At 47.4% G+C, this 26,316-nt stretch overlaps 1 protein-coding gene across 4 annotated transcripts in view; it reads left to right on the forward strand.

Moving 5' to 3' along the window:
* The window catches only part of ccdc178 (coiled-coil domain containing 178), a 564,802-nt gene that overhangs the window by 92,228 nt on the left and 446,258 nt on the right, over positions 1-26,316 (forward strand). For all 4 annotated transcript variants that reach the window (XM_072467843.1, XM_072467841.1, XM_072467840.1 and 1 more), the window contains 3 exons: positions 10,761-10,856; positions 20,535-20,671; positions 20,747-20,930. In XM_072467843.1, coding sequence (XP_072323944.1) covers positions 10,761-10,856; positions 20,535-20,671; positions 20,747-20,930 — 417 coding nt within the window. The remainder of the gene's footprint in view (positions 1-10,760; positions 10,857-20,534; positions 20,672-20,746; positions 20,931-26,316) is intronic.

Consider the following 26,316-nt stretch of genomic DNA (forward strand, 5'->3'; position numbering starts at 1 on the left):
CTTGTAACTGCATTCTCCTTTCGATAGTCCACACACAACCGTTGGGTACCGTCTGGTTTAGGTACCATCACTATGGGTGAGCTCCATTGGCTGCAGCCCACTTCAATCATGCCATTTTTAAACATACTTTCAATCTCTTTGTTAACCTGTGCCAATTTTAAAGGATTAAGTCTATATGGATGTTGTTTGATAGGAACAGCATTTCCCACATCTACATCATGTATAGCCATTTTAGTACTTCCCAATTTATCTCTACAAACTTGCCCATGTGATATCAATAACTCTTTCAGGTCAGTTTGTTTTTCCTCTGGAAGGTAACTTAACAATTCATCCCAATTTTTAAGAACATCCTCATTTTCCAATTTAATTCAAGGTATGTCAAATTCACAGTCATCTGGATTTGGTTCGTCACTTTGAGTGAAATTCATTAAAACCTCCTTTTTCTCTCCTTCCCTTTCAAAGTACCTTTTCAGCATATTCACATGACACACTCGGTGAGACTTCCTTCTATCTGGTGTTTTTACCACATAATTCACCTCACTTAATTTACTTTCAATCTGATACGGCCCACAAAACCTAGCTTTTAAAGGCTCCCCTACCACTGGTAACAACACTAAAACTTTATCCCCACTGGCAAAAGTACGAACTTTGGATTTCTTGTCCGCTACACGTTTCATTACATTTTGTGCAACTTTCAAATGTTGTCTCGCCAATTCACCTGCTCTATTTAATCGTTCCCTAAAATTTGACACGTAATCCAATAATGTAATTTTCGATTTCTCACCCACCAATTTTTCCTTAATCAATTTAAGTGGCCCTCTTATCTCATGACCAAAAATTTGTTCAAAAGGACTAAATTTGGTAGACTCATTAGGTGCATCCCTAATTGCAAACAATACGAATGGGATTCCTCTATCCCAATCCTCTGGATAATCTTGACAATACGCCCTCAACATTGTCTTTAATGTCTGATGCCACCTTTCGAATGCTCCCTGCGATTCTGGATGGTACGCAGTTGATTTAAATTGTTTTATTCCTAAGCTATCCATAAGTTCTTTGAATAACTTTGAAGTAAAATTTGTTCCTTGATCCGATGAAATTTCTGAAGGTAGTCCATATCTAGTAAAGAATTTAAGAAACTCCTCCACAAACCTTTTAGCTGTAATAATACGTACTGGAATGGCCTCTGGAAACCTAGTAGATACATCCATTACAGTCAAAAGATATTGATTCCCACATTTTGTTTCAGGAAGCGGTCCTACACAATCGATTAGGACCATTGTAAAAGGTTCCTCAAATGCTGGAATGGGTATTAAGGGCGCTGGTTTTATCACTGCTTGAGGTTTCCCTATCACTTGACTTGTGTGATATGATTGACAAAATTTAACTACATCTTTATGTAGTCCAGGCCAATAAAAATGTTTCTGGATTTAAGCTTGAGTTTTCCTTATTCCCAAATTACCTCCCACTGGTACCTCATGTGCAACTCGCAACACCTCCTTTCTATACCCTACCAGCAATACTACTTGATGAACTTCTACCCACTTTTTATCCGCCTGCATATGTACAGGTCTCCATTTTCTCATCAAGACATCATTTCTATGGTAATAACACTCTGGTATACTCTCAGACTCCTCTTCCGTATATGCTTTCTGATATATCTGTTTCATTTCTACATCTTTCTGTTGTAACTCCGCCAATTTTCCTGAACTCAAAATATCCGCCTCATCCTCCACCTGTTCTTGTTCTTTTTCAACCATCTGATCAAAAATCGTTTCTGATAATTGCACTTCAACTTCATCTTCACTCTTTGATTTCTCCTCTTCTCTTAACCTATGACTTTGTGACCTTGTTACTACACAATCCGGAAAAATCCCAGGATATTCGTCCTTCAACACTTCAATTGACTGATTTTACACTGGCCTATCAACCACAGTAGGCATCACTCCCACCTGCGATCCAGCTATATCATTACCCAAGATAAACTGTATTCCTGGACAAGATAGTTTATCTATTACTCTTACTACCACTTCACCAATCTTCACTGGACTTTCAGACCTTACCTTATATAATGGAACGCTACTTCTCTCACCCTGAATTCCACATATCACCACCTTTTCTGGCAACATTCTTCCCAAACTACATAATTCCTCATCTCTTACCATTAAAGATTGACTAGCCCCTGTATCTCTTAAAATTGTGACTTCTTTACCTGCTCCTCTTGATATACATGAGTAAAATTCTTTAAAGACAGCTGGCACCTTCTTAACAATTACTTCTTGAACAGGCTGTGCAATCGTTTGCACCTCCTTCGCTTCCCTTGGGCTTTCCTTTACCACGTAAACAAACCCCAATGTCTTATCCTGTTTTACCACATCAGCCTTCCCAGTGCTTTTCTTCAACCACCAACACTGTGACTTTACATAGCCTAGTTTATTACAGTGAAAACATTTGAAACTTTTCATTTCTTTTCCACCCTCCTGGATTTCCTTTTTAATCTGAGGTACACTCTCTTTATTGTCTCCCATCAGATCACCTTTACCTTTACCACTTGAGTATTTCTCATGTCTCCAGTTTCTATCCCTCACCGGCTGAAACTGATGTCGGAAACCAATCTTTGATTTATGAACTAATTCATAATAATCTGCCATTTCCGCTGCTAATCTCGCAGTTTTAACCCTCTGTTCTTCCACATGAATTCTCACTATATCAGGAATTGAATTTTTAAACTCCTCCAAAAGTATAATTTCTCTGAGAGCTTCATACGTTTGGTCTATTTTCAAAGCCCTTCTCCACCTATCAAAATTACTCTGTTTGAGCCTTTCAAACTCCATGTATGTTTGACCAAATTCTTTCCTTAAATTTCTAAACCTTTGTAAGCTTCAGGCACTAGCTCATATGGCATTAAGATGGATTTCTTCACCTGCTCATACGTTCCAGATACCCCCTCCGGTAGTGATGCAAACACTTCACTAGCCCTACCTCCCAGCTTTGTTTGAATCAGTAACACCCACATGTCCTGTGGCCATTTCATTTCTTTAGCTACCTTCTCAAATTAAATGAAAAAGGCTTCCACTTCCTTCTCGTCAAACCTTGGCAATGCTTGAACATATTTAAATAGATTCCCACGACGTTCCGGGTGCGGCGATGACCAGCTAAGTCGCACGTTTCGGCAGCTCCCGGTGGAAAGGACTTTTGGGCTCTTGATAGGAGCCCCAACGGCAATTTTAATGGCTAAAAACACTGTGCGGTAAACCAGAAGGGAATCCCCCCTGGACACGGATGGAAAAAGGAGAGGAAAGTGGCCGGATTGCGGTGGATCCTCTAGAGCAGCGGCCAGGAAGGCAGGCACAAAGCAAGATGGCGTCGGAAGGAGGCAGTTTAATATGGGGCCCTGACCAACAAGAGTTCCTGCGGCGTTGCGTGGAAGAACTTAAAAAGGAGATGAAGAAGGAGCTGTTGGCCCCGATATTACAGGCGATTGAAGGGCTAAAGGAGGAGCAAAAGGCCCAGGAGCAGGAGCTTCGGGTCGTGAAGGCAAAGGCTGCTGAGAATGAGGATGACATACAGGGCCTTGTGGTGAAGACAGAGATGCACGAGGCACAACACAAAAGGTGTGTGGAAAGGCTGGAGGTGCTGGAGAATAATGCGAGGAGGAAGAATTTAAGGATTCTTGGTCTTCCCGAAGGTGCAGAAGGGACGGACGTCGGGGCATATGTGAGCACGATGGTGCACTCGTTAATGGGATCGGAGGCCCTGACGGGCCCGTTGGAGGTGGAGGGAGCCTATCGAGTTATGGCGCGAAGACCGAGGGCTGGAGAAATTCCTCGAGCCATAGTGGTGAGATTTCTCCGATATAAGGACAGAGAGATGGTCCTCAGATGGGCAAAGAAAACTCGGAGCAGTAGGTGGGAGAACGCGGTGATCCGCGTATATCAAGATTGGAGTGCGGAGGTGGCGAGAAGGAGGGCAAGCTTTAATCGGGCCAAGGCAGTGCTGCACAAAAGGAAGGTTAAATTTGGAATGCTGCAGCCGGCAAGACTGTGGGTCACACATCAAGGGAAACACCACTACTTTGAAACGGCAGAAGAGGCGTGGACATTTATTGTCGAGGAGAAACTGGAATAAGCGGGCTAGAAAAAGAACGTTTGGGACAAAGTGGTGGGGCGAATATGTGGGGGGAAAAGGGGGAACAGAGGATTTCCCGAGTTGTTAATCCTGCGACCCTGTAACTTTTCTCTCTTTCCCAGGTCGTGGGGGGGGGGGGGGGGGGGGGGCGGGAGGAGGAGGAGCTGGGGGCGCCGGCCATTGGGGGCGGGGCCAAATGGGAGGCGCGGGCTTTGTTCCCGCGCTATGGCGGGAATAGGGAAGCAGGAAGGAGGGGGCCTCGCACAGTGGGAGCCGAGGTCACGGGGGGAAGCCGAGGTCGGCCAGAGTTTGCTGACTTCTGGGAGCAACATGGGGGGTGCAATTACGCTAGAAAGGGATCTAGCGGGGGGGGGGGGGTAACTGGGTTGCTGCTGCTGGGGAGAAGGGGGAGCTGGTATGGGGTGGGGTGGTCGGGGCGGGAGGACGCCGTTGGGGGGAGATACGGCTACATGGGACCCGGGTGAGGAGCTGGATTGAAAAAGGAGATGGCTAGTTGACAAGGGGGGGGGTGTGTAAAGAGCCCCCCAACCCGGCTGATCACGTGGAATGTGAGAGGGCTGAACGGGCCGATAAAGAGGGCACGGGTACTCGCATACCGAAAGAAACTTAAGGCAGATGTGGTTATGCTGCAGGAGACGCATCTGAAACTGATAGACCAGGTCAGACTACGCAAAGGATGGGTGGGCAGGTGTTTCATTCGGGGCTAGACGCAAAAAACAGGGGGGTGGCTATACTAGTGGGGAAGCGGGTAATGTTTGAGGCAAAGACCATAGTGGCGGATAGTGGGGGCAGATACGTGATGGTGAGTGGTAAATTGCAAGGGGAGGCGGTGGTCTTAGTGAACGTATATGCCCCGAACTGGGATGATGCCAACTTTGAGGCGTATGTTAGGACGTATCCCGGACCTAGAGGTGGGGAAGTTGGTAATGGGTGGAGATTTTAATACGGTGCTGGACCCAGGGCTGGACAGATCGAGGTCCAGGACCGGAAGGAGGCCGGCTGCAGCTAGGGTGCTTAAGGACTTTATGGAGCAGATGGGAGGAGTAGACCCTGGAGATTTAGTAGACCTAGGAGTAAGGAGTTTTCGTTTTTCTCCTATGTCCACAAAGTTTATTCGCGGATAGACTTTTTTGTTTTGGGAAGGGCACTGATCCTGAAGGTGACAGGGATGGAGTACATGGCTATAGCCATTTCGGATCACGCTCCACATTGGGTGGACCTGGAGATAGGGGAGGAAAAAGAACAGCGTCCACCCTGGAGAATGGACATGGGATTATTGGCAGATGAGGGTGTGTGTTTAAGGGTGAGGGGGTGTATTGAAAGGTACTTGGAACTCAATGATAATGGGGAGGTTCAGGTGGGAGTGGTCTGGGAGGCGCTGAAGGCAGTGGTTAGAGGGGAGCTGATATCTATTAGGGCACATAAAGGAAAGCAGGAGGGTAATGCAGAGGCACAATGGAGGAAGGCACAGGGTGTACAGTACGAATATGGGGAGAAGGCGAGCAGGTTGCTGGCCCACCAACTGAGGAAAAGGGGAGCAGCGAGGGAGATAGAGGGGGTGAGAGATGAGGAGGGAGAGATGGAGCGGGGAGCGGAGAGAGTGAATGGAGTGTTCAAGGCATTTTATGAAAGATTATATGAAGCTCAGCCCCCGGATGGGAAGGAGAGAATGATGTGCTTTCTGGATCAGCTGGAATTTCCTAAGGTGGAGGAGCAGGAGAGGGCGGGACTGGGAGCACAGATTGAGACGGAGGAAGTAGTGAAAGGGATTGGGAGCATGCAGGCGGGGAAGGCCCCGGGACCAGACGGATTCCCAGTTGAATTCTATAGGAAATATATGGACTTGCTGGTCCCGCTACTGATGAGAACCTTTAATGAGGCGAGGGAAAGGGGGCAGCTGCCCCGACTATGTCAAAGGCAACGATATCGCTCCTCCTAAAGAAGGAAAAAGACCCGCTGCAATGCGGGTCCTATAGGCCTATTTCCCTCCTGAATGTGGACGCTAAGATTCTGGCCAAGGTAATGGCAACGAGGATAGAGGATTGTGTCCCGGGGGTGGTTCATGAGGACCAAACTGAGTTTGTGAAGGGGAGACAGCTGAATACAAATATACGGAGGCTGCTAGGGGTAATGATGATGCCCCCACCAGAGGGGGAAGCGGAGATAGTGGTGGCGATGGATGCCGAGAAAGCATTTGATAGAGTGGAGTGGGATTATTTGTGGGAGGTGCTGAGGAGATTTGGCTTTGGAGATGGGTATATCAGATGGGTACAGTTGCTGTATAGGGCCCCGATGGCGAGCGTGGTCACGAATGGACGGGCGTCTGATTATTTTCGGCTCCATAGAGGGACGAGGCAGGGATGTCCTCTGTCTCCGTTATTGTTTGCACTGGCGATTGAGCCCCTGGCCATAGCATTGAGGGGTTCCAGGAAGTGGAGGGGAGTACTCAGGGGAGGAGAAGAACACCGGGTATCTCTGTATGCGGATGATTTGTTGCTATATGTGGCGGACCCGGCGGAGGGGATGCCAGAGATAATGCGGATACTTGGGGAGTTTGGGGATTTTTCAGGGTATAAATTGAACATGGGGAAAAGTGAGTTGTTTGTGGTGCATCCAGGGGAGCAGAGCAGAGAAATAGAGGATTTACCGTTGAGGAAGGTAACAAGGGACTTTCGGTACTTGGGGATCCAGATAGCCAAGAATTGGGGTACATTACATCGGCTTAATTTAACGCGGTTGGTGGAACAGATGGAGGAGGACTTTAAGAGATGGGACATGGTGTCCCTGTCACTGGCAGGGAGGGTGCAGGCGGTTAAAATGGTGGTCCTCCCGAGATTCCTTTTTGTGTTTCAGTGCCTCCCGGTGGTGGTCACGAAGGCTTTTTTCAAGAGAATCGAGAAGAGTATTATGAGTTTTGTGTGGGCCGGGAAGACCCCGAGTGAGGAAGGGATTTTTGCAGCGTAGTAGGGACAGGGGGGGGTTGGCACTACCGAGCCTAAACGACTATTACTGGGCCGCCAATGTTTCAATGGTGTGTAAGTGGATGGGAGAAGGGGAGGGAGCGGCGTGGAAGAGATTGGAGAGGGCGTCCTGCAGAGGGACTAGCCTACAAGCAATGGTGACGGCACCGTTGACGTTCTCACCGAAGAAATACACCACAAGCCCGGTGGTGGTGGCTACATTGAAAATTTTGGGGCAGTGGAGACGGCATAGGGGAAGGACGGGAGCCTCGGAGTGGTCCTTGATAAGAAATAACCATAGGTTTGTTCCGGGGAGAATGGATGGGGGATTTGGAGCATGGCAAAGAGCTGGGGTAGTACAATTGAGAGATCTGTTTGTAGATGGGACTTTTGCGAGTCTGGGTGCGCTGACGGAAAAACATGGGTTGCCCCAAGGGAATGCATTTCGGTATATGCAACTGAGGGCTTTCGCGAGGCAACAGGTGAGGGAATTCCCGCAGCTCCCAACGCAGGGGGTGCAGGATAGAGTGATCTCAGAGACATGGGTGGGGGATGGTAAGGTGTCGGACATATATAGGGAAATGAGGGACGAGGAGGAGATCATGGTAGATGAGCTGAAAGGGAAATGGGAAGAGGAGCTGGGGGAGGAGAATGAGGAGGGGCTGTGGGCTGACGCCCTACGTAGGGTAAACTCATCGTCCTCGTGTGCCAGGCTAAGCCTGATACAATTTAAGGTTCTACACAGGGCGCACATGACTGGAGCACGGCTCAGTAAATTTTTTTGGGTAGAGGATAGGTGTGGGAGGTGCTCAAGAAGCCCAGCGAATCACACCCACATGTTCTGGCCATGCCCGGCACTACAGGGGTTCTGGGTGGGGGTGGCAAAGGTGCTTTCGAAGGTGGTGGGGGTCCGGGTCGAACCAAGCTGGGGGTTGGCTATATTCGGGGTTGCAGAAGAGACGGGAGTGCAGGAGGCGAGAGAGGCTGATGTTTTGGCCTTTGCGTCCCTAGTAGCCCGGCGCAGGATGTTGTTAATGTGGAAGGAAGCCAAACCCCCGGGTGTGGAGACCTGGATAAACGACATGGCAGGGTTTATAAAGTTAGAACGGATCAAGTTCGTATTAAGGGGTTCGGCTCAAGGGTTTACCAGGCAGTGGCAACCGTTCGTCGACTACCTCACAGAAAGATAGAGGGAATGGAAAAGAAGAAGACAACAGCAGCGACCCAGGGGGGAGGGGGTGGAGGAACCGGACGGACTATCAGGGATGTCATTGTATATGTATAGACACTTGTTATAGGTAATGTATATTGGATTGTTGTATTGTATTGTTGGAGAGTAACTATTTTTGACAAGGCAGTTGCCACTCAGTTTTGTTTATGTTTCTGTTTATATATTATTTATTTATTTGTTTAAAATTGGCCACGGTTATTTATATTGCTTTGTTGTTGTTCAAAAGAAAAACTATGTACTGTTATGTTTGGCCACAAAATTTTGAATAAAATATATATATTTTTTAAAAGTCATCTTTCTTATAAATCTTATCCATATAATGTCATAAAGTCTCCAGACCTTCTTCTGAGTCTAACTCTGCCAATTCCAGCTCAGAAAGCACTTTGTTTCGGATTTTACTGCCGTATGGTAGAGAAAGAGCCAATGCCATACCTTGTTTTCTCTTTCCCAAAGCAGTTACTTTAGTCCACATAACTACTGCACTTCTCCATTGGTCGTACGATTCCCTTTCAGAAAATAAGGGAGGATCGTCATATCCAGCCATCTTTATCCTGGGTTCAGCCATGTATCTTTTTTTTTTTCCTTCTCACTCACTCCTTGGTTTGATCAAGAAAAGTTGTATCTTTCAAACCTTCACATTTGCACAGCAACCATCCTCTGCTACCATTGTTAGACATTTTAGTTGCTGTGAAATGAAGAGTCTAAAGTTCTTGTTCCTTTCACCAAACACCATTTATCTCACTTCCACAGCCTCTGCACAAAACTCTTAACAACACACCACCTGACAGAGGCCACCTGAAGCCCCTTTACATATCAGTGTCAATTAATGGATACTTAACATAAATGAGACAACTAATTGCAATGTCTCTTAACCCATTACTTAACACACTTTGGACCTAATAAAAGGAGATAAAAGGGTGCTTTCAAAATGCTGAACAGCTCGGAAGTATGGTGGCCGAAAGGGACTACATAGATCATTAAAATGTCATGAACAAATATAGGAGTTAATCAAAAGGGTGACTGGAATGTTGGCCTTTATATCCACAGGATGAGAATTCAAGGGGTAGAAGTTATGCTTCAGCCATACAAAACCCTGGTTGGACTACAGCTGGTGTTCCATGAGCAAGTCTCGGTGCCAAGCCTCAGGAAGGATATGTTGGCCTTGGAGGAACTGCATTGTTGATTTACCAAAATGATACCTGGATTCTTGAGGGTTAATTACACAAATTAGGGTCACATTCTCCAGAATTTAGAAGTTTAAGGTTTAATTTTATCAATGTTGTTCAAAATGTTTCGGGAACAATTCGGGCTGTTTGGAGAGTCTCGGATTACAGAGCATAATCTAAATTAGAGCCAGATCTTTTAGGAGTAAATTATGGATCCCCAGTGCAAGTAAAGGGATGGTAGAATTTTGGAACTTTCTTGCACAGGTAACAATTCATGTTTGATCAATTGCTTGTTTTGGATCTGAGATTGATAGACTTTTGTTAAACTAAAGTATTGAGGGATATGGAACAACTGAATGGAGTTAGATCACAGATCAGCCAGGATTATGAATGGTGGAACAGCCTGAGAGGCTAAATGGCATATCCCTATACTTCAAAGGTAATGGGCAAAAGAACTAGAGACAACAGGTGGGATTTTCTGATCCCGTCCACCCCAAGACTGGAAATTCCCACCTGAGGTCAATGGATCTCTCAATGTTCCGTCTCACCTGCGACAATTACCGAAATATTTGCTCAAACATGAGGAAATAAAAATATATACAGCAAGTTATTTTAATGTGGAATGCAATGACTAATAGGGAGGTGGAAGCAGATCTAATAAGACTTTCGAAATGGACTTGATTAAATACTGAATGTGAAAATTTGCAGGACAATGGGGACATTGTAGAGGAGTGGGATGAATTGGATAGTGCCAACATAGCTCGACAAGCTGTGTGACCTCTTTTTGTTCCATTATTCTATGATTCTATTTACCAATAATTTATGAGTTAGAACATAGAACATACAGTGCAGGAGGAGGCCATTCAGCCCATCGAGCCTGCACTGACTCACTTAAGCCCTCACTTCCACCCTATCCCCGTAACCCAATAACCCATCCTAACCTTTTTGGACACTAAGGGCAATTTAGCATGACCAATCCACCTAACCTGCATGTCTTTGGACTGTGGGAGGAAACCGGAGCACCCGGAGGAAATCCACGCAGACACGGGGAGAATGTGCAAACTCCGCACAGTGACCCAGCGGGGAATCAAACCTGGGACCCTGGCGCTGTGAAGCCACAGTGCTATCCACTTGTGCTACCGTGCTGCCCGTCTTAGTTGCCCAAGAAAATAATCAAAAGCAAACAGTTTAAATGTTTTACTCTGAAAGAGTTCTGAATGCTTGACTATTGGTAATCTTTGATTTTTTTTGCAGGTGAAGCAATTGAAAATTAAGTATGCAGAAAAACAAGCTGTGATAAGTGTCCTGACATTATCTTGCAACGAACTTCGGAAAACTATTAGTGATAGAGTAAGACTACTGTTTTCCATTCTAATGATTGAATAATAAATGTAACATCAGGCTGTCTTTTTCATTTCGATGTTTAATTTGCAGCATTTTCTGTTTTCTATCGAATTACCTTAATTTGAAGCTTTCTTTTCAAAGAAAATTCAAGAATCCCACAATGTGTGCGGCACCACCATTCCAACCCCTGGATCGTGTGTATCCGTTCCAGGGGCAACCCTTGACCCTACCCACCTGCACCTCCGACCACCCATAACACTCACCGACCACCGAGCCCTCTGGTCCGTGAAGCTGAAGGCTATTGGTAATAGGGAAAATCACAATTGCAACAATTCTCTAAACCCATGTTTAAGTCACGTGTGGCTCCCTGCTCAGGAGTGCAGGAGTACATAGATTTCCAAAAACATTTGATACAGTGCCTCACAACAGATTTGAGAAGTTTTTGCTCGTGGAATAAACAAAATAGGAACAACATGGATACCAAATTGGCTAAGTAATAGGAGACAGAGTATGGTTAATGGATTCTTTTCGGGCTGGAGGAAGGTTTGTGGTGGAGGTCCCCACAGGTTGGTATTGGGACCCTTGCTTTCTTGATATATATTATGGGCCAGATTCTCCAGACCCATTGCGCTCTCGCTCGAGCGAAACGAGGTCGATGAACAGCAGGAGAGGCCGAAAACGAGAATTGTGCCAGGCGCCAAACAGATTGCGATGCAACCGACCTGCTCGCCTAGGCAGAATCAGGATCTTGCCGTCGCATGGCGAGAAACCAATTATTACTACCTAAGCACTATTTCCATACCATTAATGGGAGACACCCCAAATCCATGGCCTCCCGTGATTCAGTGGCCTCCCCAGCATGTGATCACGCTGGCGCCGATTAGTACCCCTTTTGAAAATTGTGAACCTGGTGGAAAGGCTTTTGTGGGAAGCCAAGGAGTTGAGGAACCATCTTTGCTCACAAACAAAGAGTCTGGGGGTGCTGGGCGTACCACCCCAGTGCTCGATGGGGGAGGGGGGGCCCTCGGCTGGGTGTGGAGGACCCTCCAAAGGGTGGGCTGCCATGGGAGGGTGAGGGGGAAGGCGCTGGGAAGGGGCAACCAGGGGAGGGTAACCATGCCAACCCCTGTATTGTGTGTATCCGTTCCAGAGGAAACCCTTGACTCTGCCTGCCTGCTCCTCTGACCACCCATAAACCTCACCGACTGCCCAGGCCTCTGGCCATGAAGCTGAAGGCCATTGGTAATAGGGAATTGGCAATGCTGGTTAAGTGAACACTTCACAAAACTCAAGTGGATTTGCATGGGTGGGAGGGCCATGTAGCATATGGGAGTCATTACCTAGCATCCCAATCAGCCCGTGATGCCTGGACACTGTGCCTGAACACTGCGGGAGGCAACACCACACACGCAGCAGCCAACATCAGAATACCCAGGGGATAGGACACAGGTCCAGGGACATATCCACAGCCAGAGGATGGGTGAGTGCCACTGGGAGGACCAACGCCTGAGCCAGGGAGCCCGCTGCAGCCGGGAATGCATTGGCAGGGCTATCCAGGTGGGGGGATCAATGTGGCATCTCCAGGTCTGATCCCTGGCACGGGCAAGATGCCACCCAGGCACCTTGGCACTTCAAGTTGGCAGTATCCATGCCAACCTAGCAGTGCAACCAGGGCACCCTGGCATTGCCCATGTGGCACTGCTGGGGTGCCAGGCTGGCAGTGCCATGGTCCCTGAGTGGCATCAGAGGATGTTAGGGTACCACCTGGCCAGAAACCGACCACCTAGCGGCCCTCGATTTCCTGGGACAGCCCCCCCCCCAGTACCGGTATGCATGGTCCACATTGGTAGAGACCAGTGCTTAAAGGTGCTCACTTGAGGTCTCTGAGGAACAAACGTTAGATCCCGTGGCTTGGGTAAATCCGATGCAAACATATTCAAGTGAACCTGCTTGCAAACTTGAATTTGCAAATCTGTTTCCGCCCATTGTGGGTGGGATCCAGATCGTGACACCTCGCGAGATCTCATTAGATCTCTAAGATGTAATGAGGCCTCACGCAAGATTAAACAGCTTCGTCGAGTCCTGAGCCGGGCACAACGACATTGGTAGATCGAGGCCTGAATCTCATTTCATCTCCAGCGATGCAGAGGTGTCATGAGGAAATGCCCCTTTATTTTTGAAAATATGGCTTTTAATTTTTAACTGACTGGGAATTTTGCAATTTGAAATGATAGAGAACAAACTTTAAAAATGGAATGCCAAGAAGCGAAAAACAACCAAATCAAAGACTCATCAAAACTTGTCACTGTCTAAGGAAGAGAATTAAATTGCAATGGGATGAAATGGATGACCTGCCCATTGTAAAATCCAACAGATTTTCATTCCATTGAAATAAATGTGTTCAGAGCAGACAAAACTGGTGAGGAATGGGAGGATATTAAAACAATGGCTACCAGAGACAGACCCACTCAAAACCAACAAACAACAAAGAACAAAGAAATGTACAGCACAGGAACAGGCCCTTCGGCCCTCCAAGCCCGTGCCGACCATACTGCCCGACTAAACTACAATCTTCTACACTTCCTGGGTCCGTATCCTTCTATTCCCATCCTATTCATATATTTGTCAAGATGCCCCTTAAATGTCCCTATCGTCCCTGCCTCCACTACCTCCTCCGGTAGTGAGTTCCAGGCACCCACTACCCTCTGCGTAAAAAACTTGCCTCGTACATCTACTCTAAACTTTGCCCCTCTCACCTTAAACCTATGCCCCCTAGTAATTGACCCCTCTACCCTGGGGAAAAGCCTCTGACTATCCACTCTGTCTATGCCCCTCATAATTTTGTATACCTCTATCAGGTCGCCCCTCAACCTCCTTCGTTCCAGTGAGAACAAACCGAGTTTATTCAATCGCTCCTCATAGCTTATGCCCTCCATACCAGGCAACATTCTGGTAAATCTCTTCTGCACCCTCTCTAAAGCCTCCACATCCTTCTGGTAGTGTGGCGACCAGAATTGAACACTATACTCCAAGTGTGGCCTAACTAAGGTTCTATACAGCTGCAACATGACTTGCCAATTCTTATACTCAATGCCCCGGCCAATGAAGGCAAGCATGCCGTATGCCTTCTTGACTACCTTCTCCACCTGTGTAGCCCCTTTCAGTGATCTGTGGACCTGTACTCCTAGATCTCTTTGACTTTCAATACTCTTGAGGGTTCTACCATTCACTGTATATTCCCTACCTGCATTAGCCCTTCCAAAATGCATTACCTCACATTTGTCCAGGTTAAACTCCATCTGCCATCTCTCCGCCCAAGTCTCCAGACAATCTAAATCCTGCTGTATCCTCAGACAGTCCTCATCGCTATCCGCAATTCCACCAACCTTTGTGTCGTCTGCAAACTTACTAATCAGACCAGTTACATTTTCCTCCAAATCATTTATATATACTACAAAGAGCAAAGGTCCCAGCACTGATCCCTGTGGAACACCACTGGTCACAGCCCTCCAATTAGAAAAGCATCCCTCCATTGCTACCCTCTGCCTTCTATGGCCTAGCCAGTTCTGTATCCACCTTGCCAGTTCACCCCTGATCCCGTGTGACTTCACCTTTTGTACTAGTCTACCATGAGGGACCTTGTCAAAGGCCTTACTGAAGTCCATATAGACAACATCTACTGCCCTACCTGCATCAATCATCTTAGTGACCTCCTCGAAAAACTCTATCAAGTTAGTGAGACACGACCTCCCCTTCACAAAACCGTGCTGCCTCTCACTAATACGTCCATTTGCTTCCAAATGGGAGTAGATCCTGTCTCGAAGAATTCTCTCCAGTAATTTCCCTACCACTGAAGTAAGGCTCACCGGCCTGTAGTTCCCGGGATTATCCCTGCCACCCTTCTTAAACAGAGGAACAACATTGGCTATTCTCCAGTCCTCCGGGACATCCCCTGAAGACAGCGAGGATCCAAAGATTTCTGTCAAGGCCTCAGCAATTTCCTCTCCAGCCTCCTTCAGTATTCTGGGGTAGATCCCATCCGGCCCTGGGGACTTATCTACCTTAATATTTTTTAAGACACCCAACACCTCGTCTTTTTGGATCACAATGTGACCCAGGCTATCTACACCCCCTTCTCCAGACTCAACATCTACCAATTCCTTCTCTTTGGTGAATACTGATGCAAAGTATTCATTTAGTACCTCGCCCATTTCCTCTGGCTCCACACATAGATTCCCTTGCCTATCCTTCAGTGGGCCAACCCTTTCCCTGGCTACCCTCTTGCTTTTTATGTAAGTGTAAAAAGCCTTGGGATTTTCCTTAACCCTATTTGCCAATGACTTTTCATGACCCCTTCTAGCCCTCCTGACTCCCTGCTTAAGTTCCTTCCTACTTTCCTTATATGCCACACAGGCTTCGTCTGTTCCCAGCCTTTTAGCCCTGACAAATGCCTCCTTTTTCTTTTTGACGAGGCCTACAATATCATTCGTCATCCAAGGTTCCCGAAAATTGCCGTATTTGTCTTTCTTCCTCACAGGAACATGCCTGTCCTGTATTCCTATCAACTGACACTTGAAAGCCTCCCACATGTCAGATGTTGATTTGCCCTCAAACATCCGCCCCCAATCTATGCTCTTCAGTTCCCGCCTAATATTGTTATAATTAGCCTTCCCCCAATTTAGCACATTCATCCTCGGACCACTCTTATCCTTGTCCACCAGTACTTTAAAACTTACTGAATTGTGGTCACTGTTACCGAAATGCTCCCCTACTGAAACATCTACCACCTGGCCGGGCTCATTCCCCAATACCAGGTCCAGTACCGCCTCTTCCCTAGTTGGACTGTTTACATATTGTTTTAAGAAGCCCTCCTGGATGCTCCTTACAAACTCTGCCCCGTCTAAGCCCCTGGCACTAAGTGAGTCCCAGTCAATATTGGGGAAGTTGAAGTCTCCCATCACCACAACCCTGTTGTTTTTACTCTTTTCCAAAATCTGTCTACCTATCTGCTCCTCTATCTCCCGCTGGCTGTTGGGAGGCCTGTAGTATACCCCCAACATTGTGACTGCACCCTTCTTATTCCTGATCTCTACCCATATAGCCTCACTGCCCTCTGAGGTGTCCTCTCGCTGTATAGCTGTGATACTCTCCTGAACAAGTAGCGCAACTCCGCCTCCCCTTTTACATCCCCCTCTATCCCGCCTGAAACATCTAAAACCTGGAACGTTTAGCTGCCAATCCTGCCCTTCCCTCAACCAGGTCTCTGTAATGGCAACAACATCATAGTTCCAAGTAGTAATCCAAGCTCTAAGTTCATCTGCCTTACCCGTAATGCTCCTTGCATTAAAACATATGCACTTCAGGCCACCAGACCCGCTGTGTTCAGCAACTTCTCCCCGTCTGCTCTGCCTCAGAGCCACACTGTCCATATTCCCTAGTTCTCCCTCAACGCTCTCACCTTCTGACCTATTGCTCCCGTGCCCACCCCCCTGCCATACTAGTTTAAACCCTCCCGTGTGACACTAGCAAATCTCGCGGCCAGGATATTTATGCCTCTCCGGTTTAGATGCAACCCGTCCATCTTATACAGGTCACACCTGCCCCGGAAGAGCTCCCAGTGGTCCAGATAACCGAAACCCTCCCTCCTACACCAGCTGTTTAGCCACGTGTTTGTCTGCTCTATCTTCCTATTTCTAGCCTCACTGGCACGTGGCACAGGGAGTAATCCCGAGATTACAACCCTCGAGGTCCTGTCTTTTAACTTTCTGCCTAGCTCCCTGAACTCCTGCTGCAGGACCTCATGCCTCTTCCTGCCTATGTCGTTAGTACCAATATGTACAACGACCTCTACCTGTTTGCCCTCCCCCTTCAGGATTCCCTCTACCCGTTCGGAGACATCCTGGACCCTGGCACCAGGGAGGCAACATACCATCCTGGAGTCTCTTTCACGTCCACAGAAGCGCCTATCTGTTCCCCTGACTATAGAGTCCCCTATAACTATTACTCTTCTGCGCTTTGACCCTCCCTTCTGAACATCAGAGCCAGCCGTGGTGCCACTGCTCTGGCTGCTGCTGTTTTCCCCTGATAGGCTATCCCCCCCGACAGTATCCAAAGGGGTATATCTGTTCGAGAGGGGGACAACCACAGGGGATTCCTGCACTGACTGCCTGCCCTTTCTGGTGGTCACCCATTTCTCTGCCTGCACCTTGGGTGTGACCACACTTACATAACTGCGATCTATGACGCTTTCCGCCACCTGCATGCTCCTAAGTGCATCCAATTGCTGCTCCAACCGAACCATGCGGTCTGTGAGGAGCTGCAGTTGGGTGCACTTTCTGCAGATGAAGCCATCCAGGACGCTGGAAGCCTCCCGGACCTGCCACATCTCACAGTCAGAGCACAGCACCCCTCTAACTGACATTGCGTCAATTAATTAAAATTAAAATTTGTCTTTTTTTTTTAATAAATACTTTTTTTTTAAATTACAAAGTTACTGTCAACTATCTGTTTCCTAGCACTAGATTTCTAATAGAAATGCGATAGCTAACTATAATATCCTCCGATCTCTGGCTTAGATATCCTCTAAATTATAATTAAGTTATGTTTAATTAGTTCCCAAATAGTCAAAAAAAAAAAAATTAGGTTAGAATCCCAACCAGCCACTCAGGTCACAGCTTTTCTGTCCCCCCCGACACACACAATTTGAAAAAAGGTATAAAAGTAAAAATCACTTGCTTACCTTCTGAGATGTTCTCAGGTTCTCTCGCGGACAGAGACTGCTCCTCCACCTCCAATCCTTGGCCTGCACAATGCTAATAATATATAATATAATATGGCACTTACCTTACACCAATGGGTCTTATTATTAGGTTAGAGGAGGAGGGTGGGTGGGAGACACTACACGTGTAGTGTCTCGGGTTTCCTCTCCACCAGAATTTATTTGGGGGGGGGGGACTTGCCAGAGGTCGAACTTCCGGTTCCCGCCGAAATCCAAAGGGCTGCTCCTGTAAAGGTAAGTGCTTTTAAACTAACTACTCACCTCCCAGAAGGCCCCTGCGCACCGCTGCCGCCGAAATCCAAAGGGCTGCTCCTGTAAAGGTAAGGTTTTTAAACTCACTACTCACCTCCAAGAAGGCCCCTGCGCACCGCTGCCGCCGAAATCCAATGGGCTGCTCCTGTAAAGGTAAGTGCTTTTAAACTCACTACTCACCTCCAAGAAGGCCCCTGCGCACCGCTGCCGCCGAAATCCAATGGGCTGCTCCTGTAAAGGTAAGTGCTTTTAAACTAACTACTCACCTCCCAGAAGGCCCCTGCGCACCGCTGCCGCCGAAATCCAAAGGGCTGCTCCTGTAAAGGTAAGGTTTTTAAACTCACTACTCACCTCCAAGAAGGCCCCTGCGCACCGCTGCCGCCGAAATCCAATGGGCTGCTCCTGTAAAGGTAAGTGCTTTTAAACTAACTACTCACCTCCCAGAAGGCCCCTGCGCACCGCTGCCGCCGAAATCCAAAGGGCTGCTCCTGTAAAGGTAAGGTTTTTAAACTCACTACTCACCTCCAAGAAGGCCCCTGCGCACCGCTGCCGCCGAAATCCAATGGGCTGCTCCTGTAAAGGTAAGTGCTTTTAAACTAACTACTCACCTCCCAGAAGGCCCCTGCGCACCGCTGCCGCCGAAATCCAAAGGGCTGCTCCTGTAAAGGTAAGGTTTTTAAACTCACTACTCACCTCCAAGAAGGCCCCTGCGCACCGCTGCCGCCGAAATCCAAATTTCGGCCACTTGTAAATACACAAAGGGTGAATTATTCAGGGGAAGACTGCCAGCCACTACAGAGAGATTGTGATACAGAGAATGTCAAGAAGGTTTTCAGTGGCGGAACAAGGCTGAAAATCTGCACTCTGCCTGCTCTCTGCTGCAACAAGTGTATTAAGACTTTCTAAAAATCCATAATTGAAGCAAGATTTCATAATTGCAGCATCTTCTGCATCCACAAAACCAGCTAATCCAAATTGGCCACAGCATTTAGAAATGTACACCTCAAGGATAATTTAAGGACACTTAATTGTATTCTTTTATCTTTTTTTATTAAACTGTAACTTCCTTATTTCTGATATCTGTGTTTGTGCCATTGCATTTTTGTCATTTTATTCCCTGAGATTTAGTGCTAATAAATGTGTTCTTTCTTTAACTCAAGTAAAGATGATTTGATTGGCTCCTTATTGCTCACTGCATAAATAGTATATATATTTTGATATAGAAAAGGCAAATCCTTGTGAAAAAGAAACCTTAACTTTTGTTGTCACCAACCGAGGAAGATGAATAAAGGGGAGCCAGTTCACTCCTCACTTTGATGTAAACACATCAATTACATCACTTCTGTTAGGATGCTTAAAGGATTTGATAGTGTAGATAGAGAGACACTATTTTATCTGATGGATGAGTCCAGATCAGGGGGTACGTTCGTAATGGCTAAGCCATTCAAGAACAATGCCAAGAAGCAATTTTTTTGCACAAAGTGTAATGAAAATCTGCAACCTGAAATTTGTTGAGACTATAATATAAAAACTGAGATTGATAGATTGTTGTTAGTCAGGAGTGCTAAGGGTTATGGAACCACAACTTGTGTCCAGGGTTAAGATACAGATCAACCAGGAACAGTGAAATAGGTTGAATGGCCGAAACCTTTGTCCCTTCCAATGTTTCTACAATCTCTGTATCTCTGCCACTCTCTCCTCTCCTTTTAAGAAAATTCTTTATACCTACCTTGATCTGTCCTATTATCAACTTTTGTGACTTGGTACAAAAATGTATTTGATAATGCTCTTGTGAGGTGCCTTGGGACATTTTATTACATTAAATGCACTACATAAATGCAAGTTGTAACCTGGTAAAATGGATGACCTGCCCATTTTTAAATCTCATCAAACCATAAAATGGTTCTCATTCCATTGAATGTCTTCAGAGCAGACAAAACTGGCGTGGAATGGGGGGAAAAGCAAAAATTTACTTCTGCAACAATATTTTCTTGTAATGTTTAGTTTTTCTTTATCACTTTACACTTTGAATTCCTGCTAGTTTTTCCAGAAGTGCATCTAGTTTCTCCAGCACTGTTCCCTAACTGGGAAAGAACCAGTTAACCTAATTTCCTATTTCTACTTACATCCTTCTTGTTGTTTCTTTTTTAATGTTTTATTCCATTATTTTTGTCTCCCTAAAATAAATTGTTGTTAGTCACTGATTAAGATGATAACCTGTTTCCAGTTCTCCACAAATTAACTAAGCTGATTTCCAAAAGGTGCACCAGAGCTGACTGTGATGACTCTCCCACTAATAACTTTCCCCCCATACCATGAGATTATCAAATGCTTAGTTTCCTTCTGATCACACGTCAAAATTGGTAATTAGTGGTATTACAACCCATTCCTTACCCCTTCTGGCACAGTCCATTAGTGTGAAACTGGCCAGCATTTTGGCCAAAAGAAAATTGATAATTGAGTAACTTATTTTAAGTATTAAAATTTGAAATGTGCTAAATAAGTAATTGGAACTTGCTTTTATAAAAATGTTCATTCTCTTTTATGTGGACATTATGCAATGAATGATTAACTCCTTAATGGATTTCCTGCTGGTCGTATGCTTTGCTCTGACTTCTGATTGGGGTGAATCTATCTATTTCATGTTTATGTAGACACAAACTGGAAACTATGAATTATCAGAACAAGGACAAGTACATGACAAAAAACTACGCACCCTTACATATTTGGGGAACACAAACAACAAAATTGAATTGCAGATTGAAGTCTTCAACAATGACATTAAAGCAAGGTTTGTGAACTAATCTGATTTTTATTCAATCATCGGTATATAAATGTTTTTTAATTGAAAGTATATCTGTTAAAGTCGGCAGGAAAGAAATAAAATCAAGAAGGAAATCCGGCAATTGCAAGAAGCTTTCAAACTTAATAATGGCAAGCTAAACGGCATAAGGAAACAGCGCACCCAAGTGGAGAGGAGTCAAAATGCAGTGAGAGCAAAGCTGTCGATGTTGACAAAGACAGTGGCCGATCAGGAAGATCAAATGAAGGTTAGTAGTTGATACAAACCTCAGAACATTTTGTTTCAGTAGATTAGTGCTAAAATCATTTATAATCCAAAAGTTTGGTTGAATGATTGTGGTACATCAAAAATTTGACTATGATTAAGATAAATCCCGGCTGAGCAATATTTCTAATTTTAGATTACAACTTTGCAACTCGGTTGAATCTATTTGTGATATTCTGCCTTTGTCAATGGCAAAAATTAAAGAAAAGAGCTCATTGCATAGAGTGTAGAATTCAATTAATTTAAGTTTTAAAAGTTACATAACATATAGATGCTTACTTACCAGCAAGTAGATAAAAGTCTTGCTCCAGCTTTACCTTTTTATTTTCATTGGTGATAATAAAGTAGTTTTGTTCCTATTTTGACTGAATTCATCTCTATATTTCCAAAGTGGTAATCTGCTCTCAGATATTTTGATAATCCCCTTGTGTGCAAAATGATTTGCCACCTAACATGGATTAGCCCAGTGGTGGACAACATGCGGCCCATCATGGTTCTGACTACAGCCTGTGAGACAATTTGTTTGAGAAGTGAGTGGAATTTGCAAGAGTGAGAGTGGAGCTGGGAGATAAAAGAACACAGGAAAGAGCGAGAGCGAAGCCGGGAAGATAAAACAAAAACAAGTATAAGTGAGATTCAGAACAGAGCCGGGAGCAATCGCGATGCAAGAAATAGCGAGAGTGGAACCGAGATGTAAAAGAACAAAGGAAAGAGCGAGATCGGAGCCAGCAAATAAAAGAGCAAGAGAGAGTGAAGCAGAGGGCGTGATTTGGTGGCATGGTAGCACAGTGGCTAGCACTGTTGTTTAACAGCACCCAGGGTCCCAGGTTCGATTCTCGGCTTGAGTCACTGTTCGCGTGGGTATCCGGGTGCTCCGGTCTCCTCCCACAAGACCCAAAAGACTTGCTGTGAGGTAATTTGGAAATTCTGAATTCTCCCTCTGTGTACCCGAACAGGCGCCGGAGTGTGGCGACTGGGGGATTTTCACAGTGACTTCATTGCAGTGTTAATGTAAGCCTACTTGTGACATTAATAAAGATTATTATTATTATTCTCCAGAAAGATTTCGAAGTGCGGTAGTGAGCGGCAACTGCCGCGAGCTTCCAGGCACTCGACCCGGTGTGGTGAACGTATTATGGCAACCATTCACCACTGTATTGCATTGTACTATGTTGTTGCCCTTGTGGGCTCCACCTATGGACCATTGTATTGTATTACACTGCTTGTATCATGTTGGTGCCCTTGTGGGCCCCGCCCCTGGCTCCACCCCCTTGAGGGGAGGTATATAGAGCAGCTGCCCTGTAGGCGGCTCTCAGTGCAGAGCAGTCGCAGGCAGGCACTGTTCTAGTTGATGAAAGCCACTGTTCACTTCTACTGTCTGTCTCGTGTGAATTGATGGTCACATCACCGGCGAAGTCGGCAATGCAGTACAACATTAATTGGTCCGCTTAAGGAAGCCCCACGGGCTTCATGCCATAAATGAAGGCTCCCAGCCGATTCACCGGGACTGCGCTCGCCAGCCTCCCATTAACAAGGTCAGGAATCACCCAAACAGACCTTGCACAGCCATCCCCAACCAGCAGGAGGTATGTCCTGTTCCCCTGAGGGTCCTAGGGGGGTGAGCCACAGGGCAGTCAGTGCTGCCTGAGATGAAGTGGCAGCAGCTGTCACCTCGGGAAGCATGACCAGAAGGACTGGCCTCCAGTGCCGCAAGAAGGTCCATGCCCTACACAGGGCCGCATGGGTGAGTTGACACCAGGCCGCATTCTCCTCTCCCCCCACCACCACCACCACATCCACCACCACGGGGAACTTCACGTGTGGCCAACAATACCTTCACTGTTTCTCTGCAGGAGATGCTCTCCCACAATCGCTGGAAGGGGGCCCAGACTGTTGGAGGGGTGCCATAAATAAGGATCCTCATGACCTTCGAGGAACGGGCCCTGTAGCATACGGGGGTGGCCGAGGACAGAGCGGTCACCAACGCAGATGTCGACGCACACCACAGAGCTGAGGGACCACCGGGCCCCACCCCACGTGAGTTGTCAATGCCATACGGATTGATCCATCCCTCCCACTGACCACTGTGATAGTGGAGTCGGACACTTTAGGAACTTTCAAGCGGTTATTGGATAGGCACATGGAGCACACCAGAATGACAGGGAGTGGGATAGCTTGATATTGGTTTCGGACAATGCTCGGCACAACATTGAGGGCCAAAGGCCTATTCTGTGCTGTACTGTTCTGTGTTCCATATGTTCATTCTCCCGCAGGTCCTCCAGCCGTCGGCGCCGGCCCATCCCTGCCTCTCATGAGACCACTTCGGAGAAGAGCTCTGAGGATGCCACAATAGATGCATCACAGCTATCATCCCCACCCTCCAACAGCACAGAGACAATGGTGCAGTGCTCACCATTGCTCATCTTGGTGAGCAATGTTAATGGTCAGGCTTCTGCGTCACATTCTGGTGAGCACTACAAAGTCGTTGATGCACATCAGGTGGAGGCAGTAATGCCCAAGCAAGACAGCAATCGGAGGGATGCTGGATCCCAGGTCCCAGCTGGGTCCCAGTCAGATGCCGAGCCTATGGACCAGGCTACCCCGGAACTGATGGAGACCTTGGAGGGCGGCTGGGACATTGTGAGGAAAATGTCAGCAACACTCCAGCAGGTACATAGCCAATTGGAGGAATCCCAGAGGCTAGGAGCACAGGAGATGTCGCCGGCAATGCATTGCAGCAAGGCCAAAACTGCTAGGGTGGCGACCACAGTGGAGCGCCTGGTGCACGATGTCAGCAGCATTAGTGGAGGTGTCCAAAACGTGGCGCAGTTAGTAACGGCCGTGGTTAAGGGTCTAGGCAGAATGTCCAACTCGCAGGGAACGTGACCCAGTACCAGGCTTGATGAGGCGCTGCGGGATATGTCCCGCTCTCAAATGGGGATGGCCAAGGCACTGTGGAGCTTGTCCCAGTCGCAGTTAGGCGTTGCCAAGTCACTGCAGAGCGTGGCCCAATCACTGAGGAGCATCGCTGAGGGCATGACACCATGGTGCAGACATTGGGGACCCGGCATGATTGGCAGAGCCAGATTATACAGGGGCAACTGGGGCTCAAACCAGCTGCCACTCCGTTTCGAGGTGAACCCCGGGTCTCTTTGGGCACCAACTGGGTGGAGGGGGCGCCGTGTGCCAACCTGGCGTGGGGTTAGTGGCCACTGGCTCCCCCAAGTTCCACCCCTCTGACAACGCCGCATCTTGCACTCAGGACATGTGCAGCCGACATGTGCACCAGAGCCCTCTGGCCCCAGAGGATGCCCACCAGTGGCATTGAGGTATCGAGGGCCACAGGATGTGATAAGCAGCTGGCTGCCTTCACCTCTGATGTGCATCCTGGGGACTCACCTAGATGTAGCAGTAGAGCAAGGAAGGCTAAGCACATCGAGGATCACTGAGTACACCGGGGAAAGGGGTGGTGTAGGTAGGGGTTAAGGGAGGGTGGGGAAAGTGGGGCGGTGCCATCCGTGAGAGTGGTGCATTGTTGGAAACTTGTGAAACATTAAAAACACTTCACCTTGCAGGTATGACGTCTCTGTCACTTCTTCCACAATGCGGGCGGACCTCCGAACTCTTGGCCTATCTCTCCGATGACGGACCAGACCACGGCCTATGTGAAGCGGGTGTGTACGAGGGTCTCCAGGCCTTCCGGGCTTGCCGGACTCTCGCCACTGCTGCCTGTCCTGCAGCCCGGCTGGTCCTCCGGCTCCCGCCGCAAACGTCCTCCAGCCCCTGCTGGTTCAACGCCTCCTCATATCCACGTCCTCCTCCTCCTTGTGGCCACCGAGGAGGAGGACATGTTCCTCATTTCCCACCTCCAACACGTCGCCCCGCTGCTGTGCCAGGTTGTGGAGGACAAAACAGACCAGCACAAAATGGGCGATCCTCCAGGGGGTGTACTGAGGGCACCACCGGTGCGGTTAAGGCATTGGAACTGCATTTTGAGCAGTCCGATGCACACATGGGTCTCGTTACATTGGTCGTAGACCACGTCCTCAGCGGATACCCCTAATCCCCCAAGAGCCAACCGGCTATCCTGGGGTGGTCCACAAAGAGGTTGGGGATGCCTGACTGCCCCAGGATGTATCTGTTGTGCACATGCCCTGGGAAGCGTGCTTTCATATGCATAATCTGCATGTGGTGGTTGCACACTATCTGGATATTCAGGGAGTGGAATCCCTTCCTCTTAATGTGGGGTACTCCCAGCTGGCCTGGTGCGCGTAAAGCAAACCCTGGACCTGGGACATCCCGGTGATGGCAGAGAATCCTGCTGTCTGGGCATCTTGTTGGGCTTGGTCCATGTCAAAGTCAATATAGTTTTCTGCCCGGGCAAACAGGGCATTCGTGACCTGTCAGATGCACTGTGGGCTGTAGCCTGTGAGATGCCTGTTCGAGCCCTGGAAGGATCCTGAGGCGTAAAAGTAATAATAATTTTTATTAGTGTCACAAGTAGGCTGACATTAACACTGCAATGAAGTTACTGTGAAAATCCCCTAGTCGCCACATTCCGGCGCCTGTTTAGGTGCACTGAGGGAGAATTTTGAATGTCCAATTCACCTAACAAGCACGTCTTTCGGAACTTGTGGGAAGAAACTGGAGCACATGGAGGAAACCCACGCAGACATGGCGAGAACATGCAGACTCTGCACAAACAGTGACCCAAACCGAGAATCGAATCTGAGTCCCTGGCATTGTGAAGCAGCAGTTTTAACCACTGTGCTGCAGTTCAGGGCTGTTCTCCAGGTGCACCACTTTTGCTCTCAGCCCTCTATTACTCTTCACCATCCTCCGCAGCTCCTTACCCATCAAGGTGAACTGGGGTGACTTTTATTTTAGCATTAAGATCAAGAGGATACTGTGATAGTCGCTAATTGAGCATTTAGTAGCACAGCCCCTTTACGGAGGTGTGCTCCACAGACCACCTCAGGGCCAATCGTGCAGGAGCGGGTGAATCCCAGCCATCAGGGAGTTTGTGCAGGGCCTTGGGAGCAGGATTCCAAGCAGTGTGGGCTCTGGAGCTGAAGAGTCATATAATGTTCTGTGCCTGTTATTTAACTGCCCTTGCCTTTCATCAATAAACCCCTTTGTTGACTGCTTGTTGAAGAGTCTGTCTCCTCTGTCATAGCTCAGCTTCGCCATCTCGCTGAGCACTGAGAGTTTGGGACTACGCTTAGTGACGTGTTGTGCGACCAGCTGGTTTTTGGATCCATTAATATCCAGAAGATGCTCCTGCCTGAAACCACTACAACGTTGGAAAAAGTGATCGGGATAGCTCAGGTGACGGAATGAGCCTGAAACGGTGCCACTGAGCTCCAAAA

This window comes from Scyliorhinus torazame, chromosome 11 (genome assembly GCF_047496885.1).
Source record: "Scyliorhinus torazame isolate Kashiwa2021f chromosome 11, sScyTor2.1, whole genome shotgun sequence".
NCBI lineage: Eukaryota > Metazoa > Chordata > Chondrichthyes > Carcharhiniformes > Scyliorhinidae > Scyliorhinus > Scyliorhinus torazame.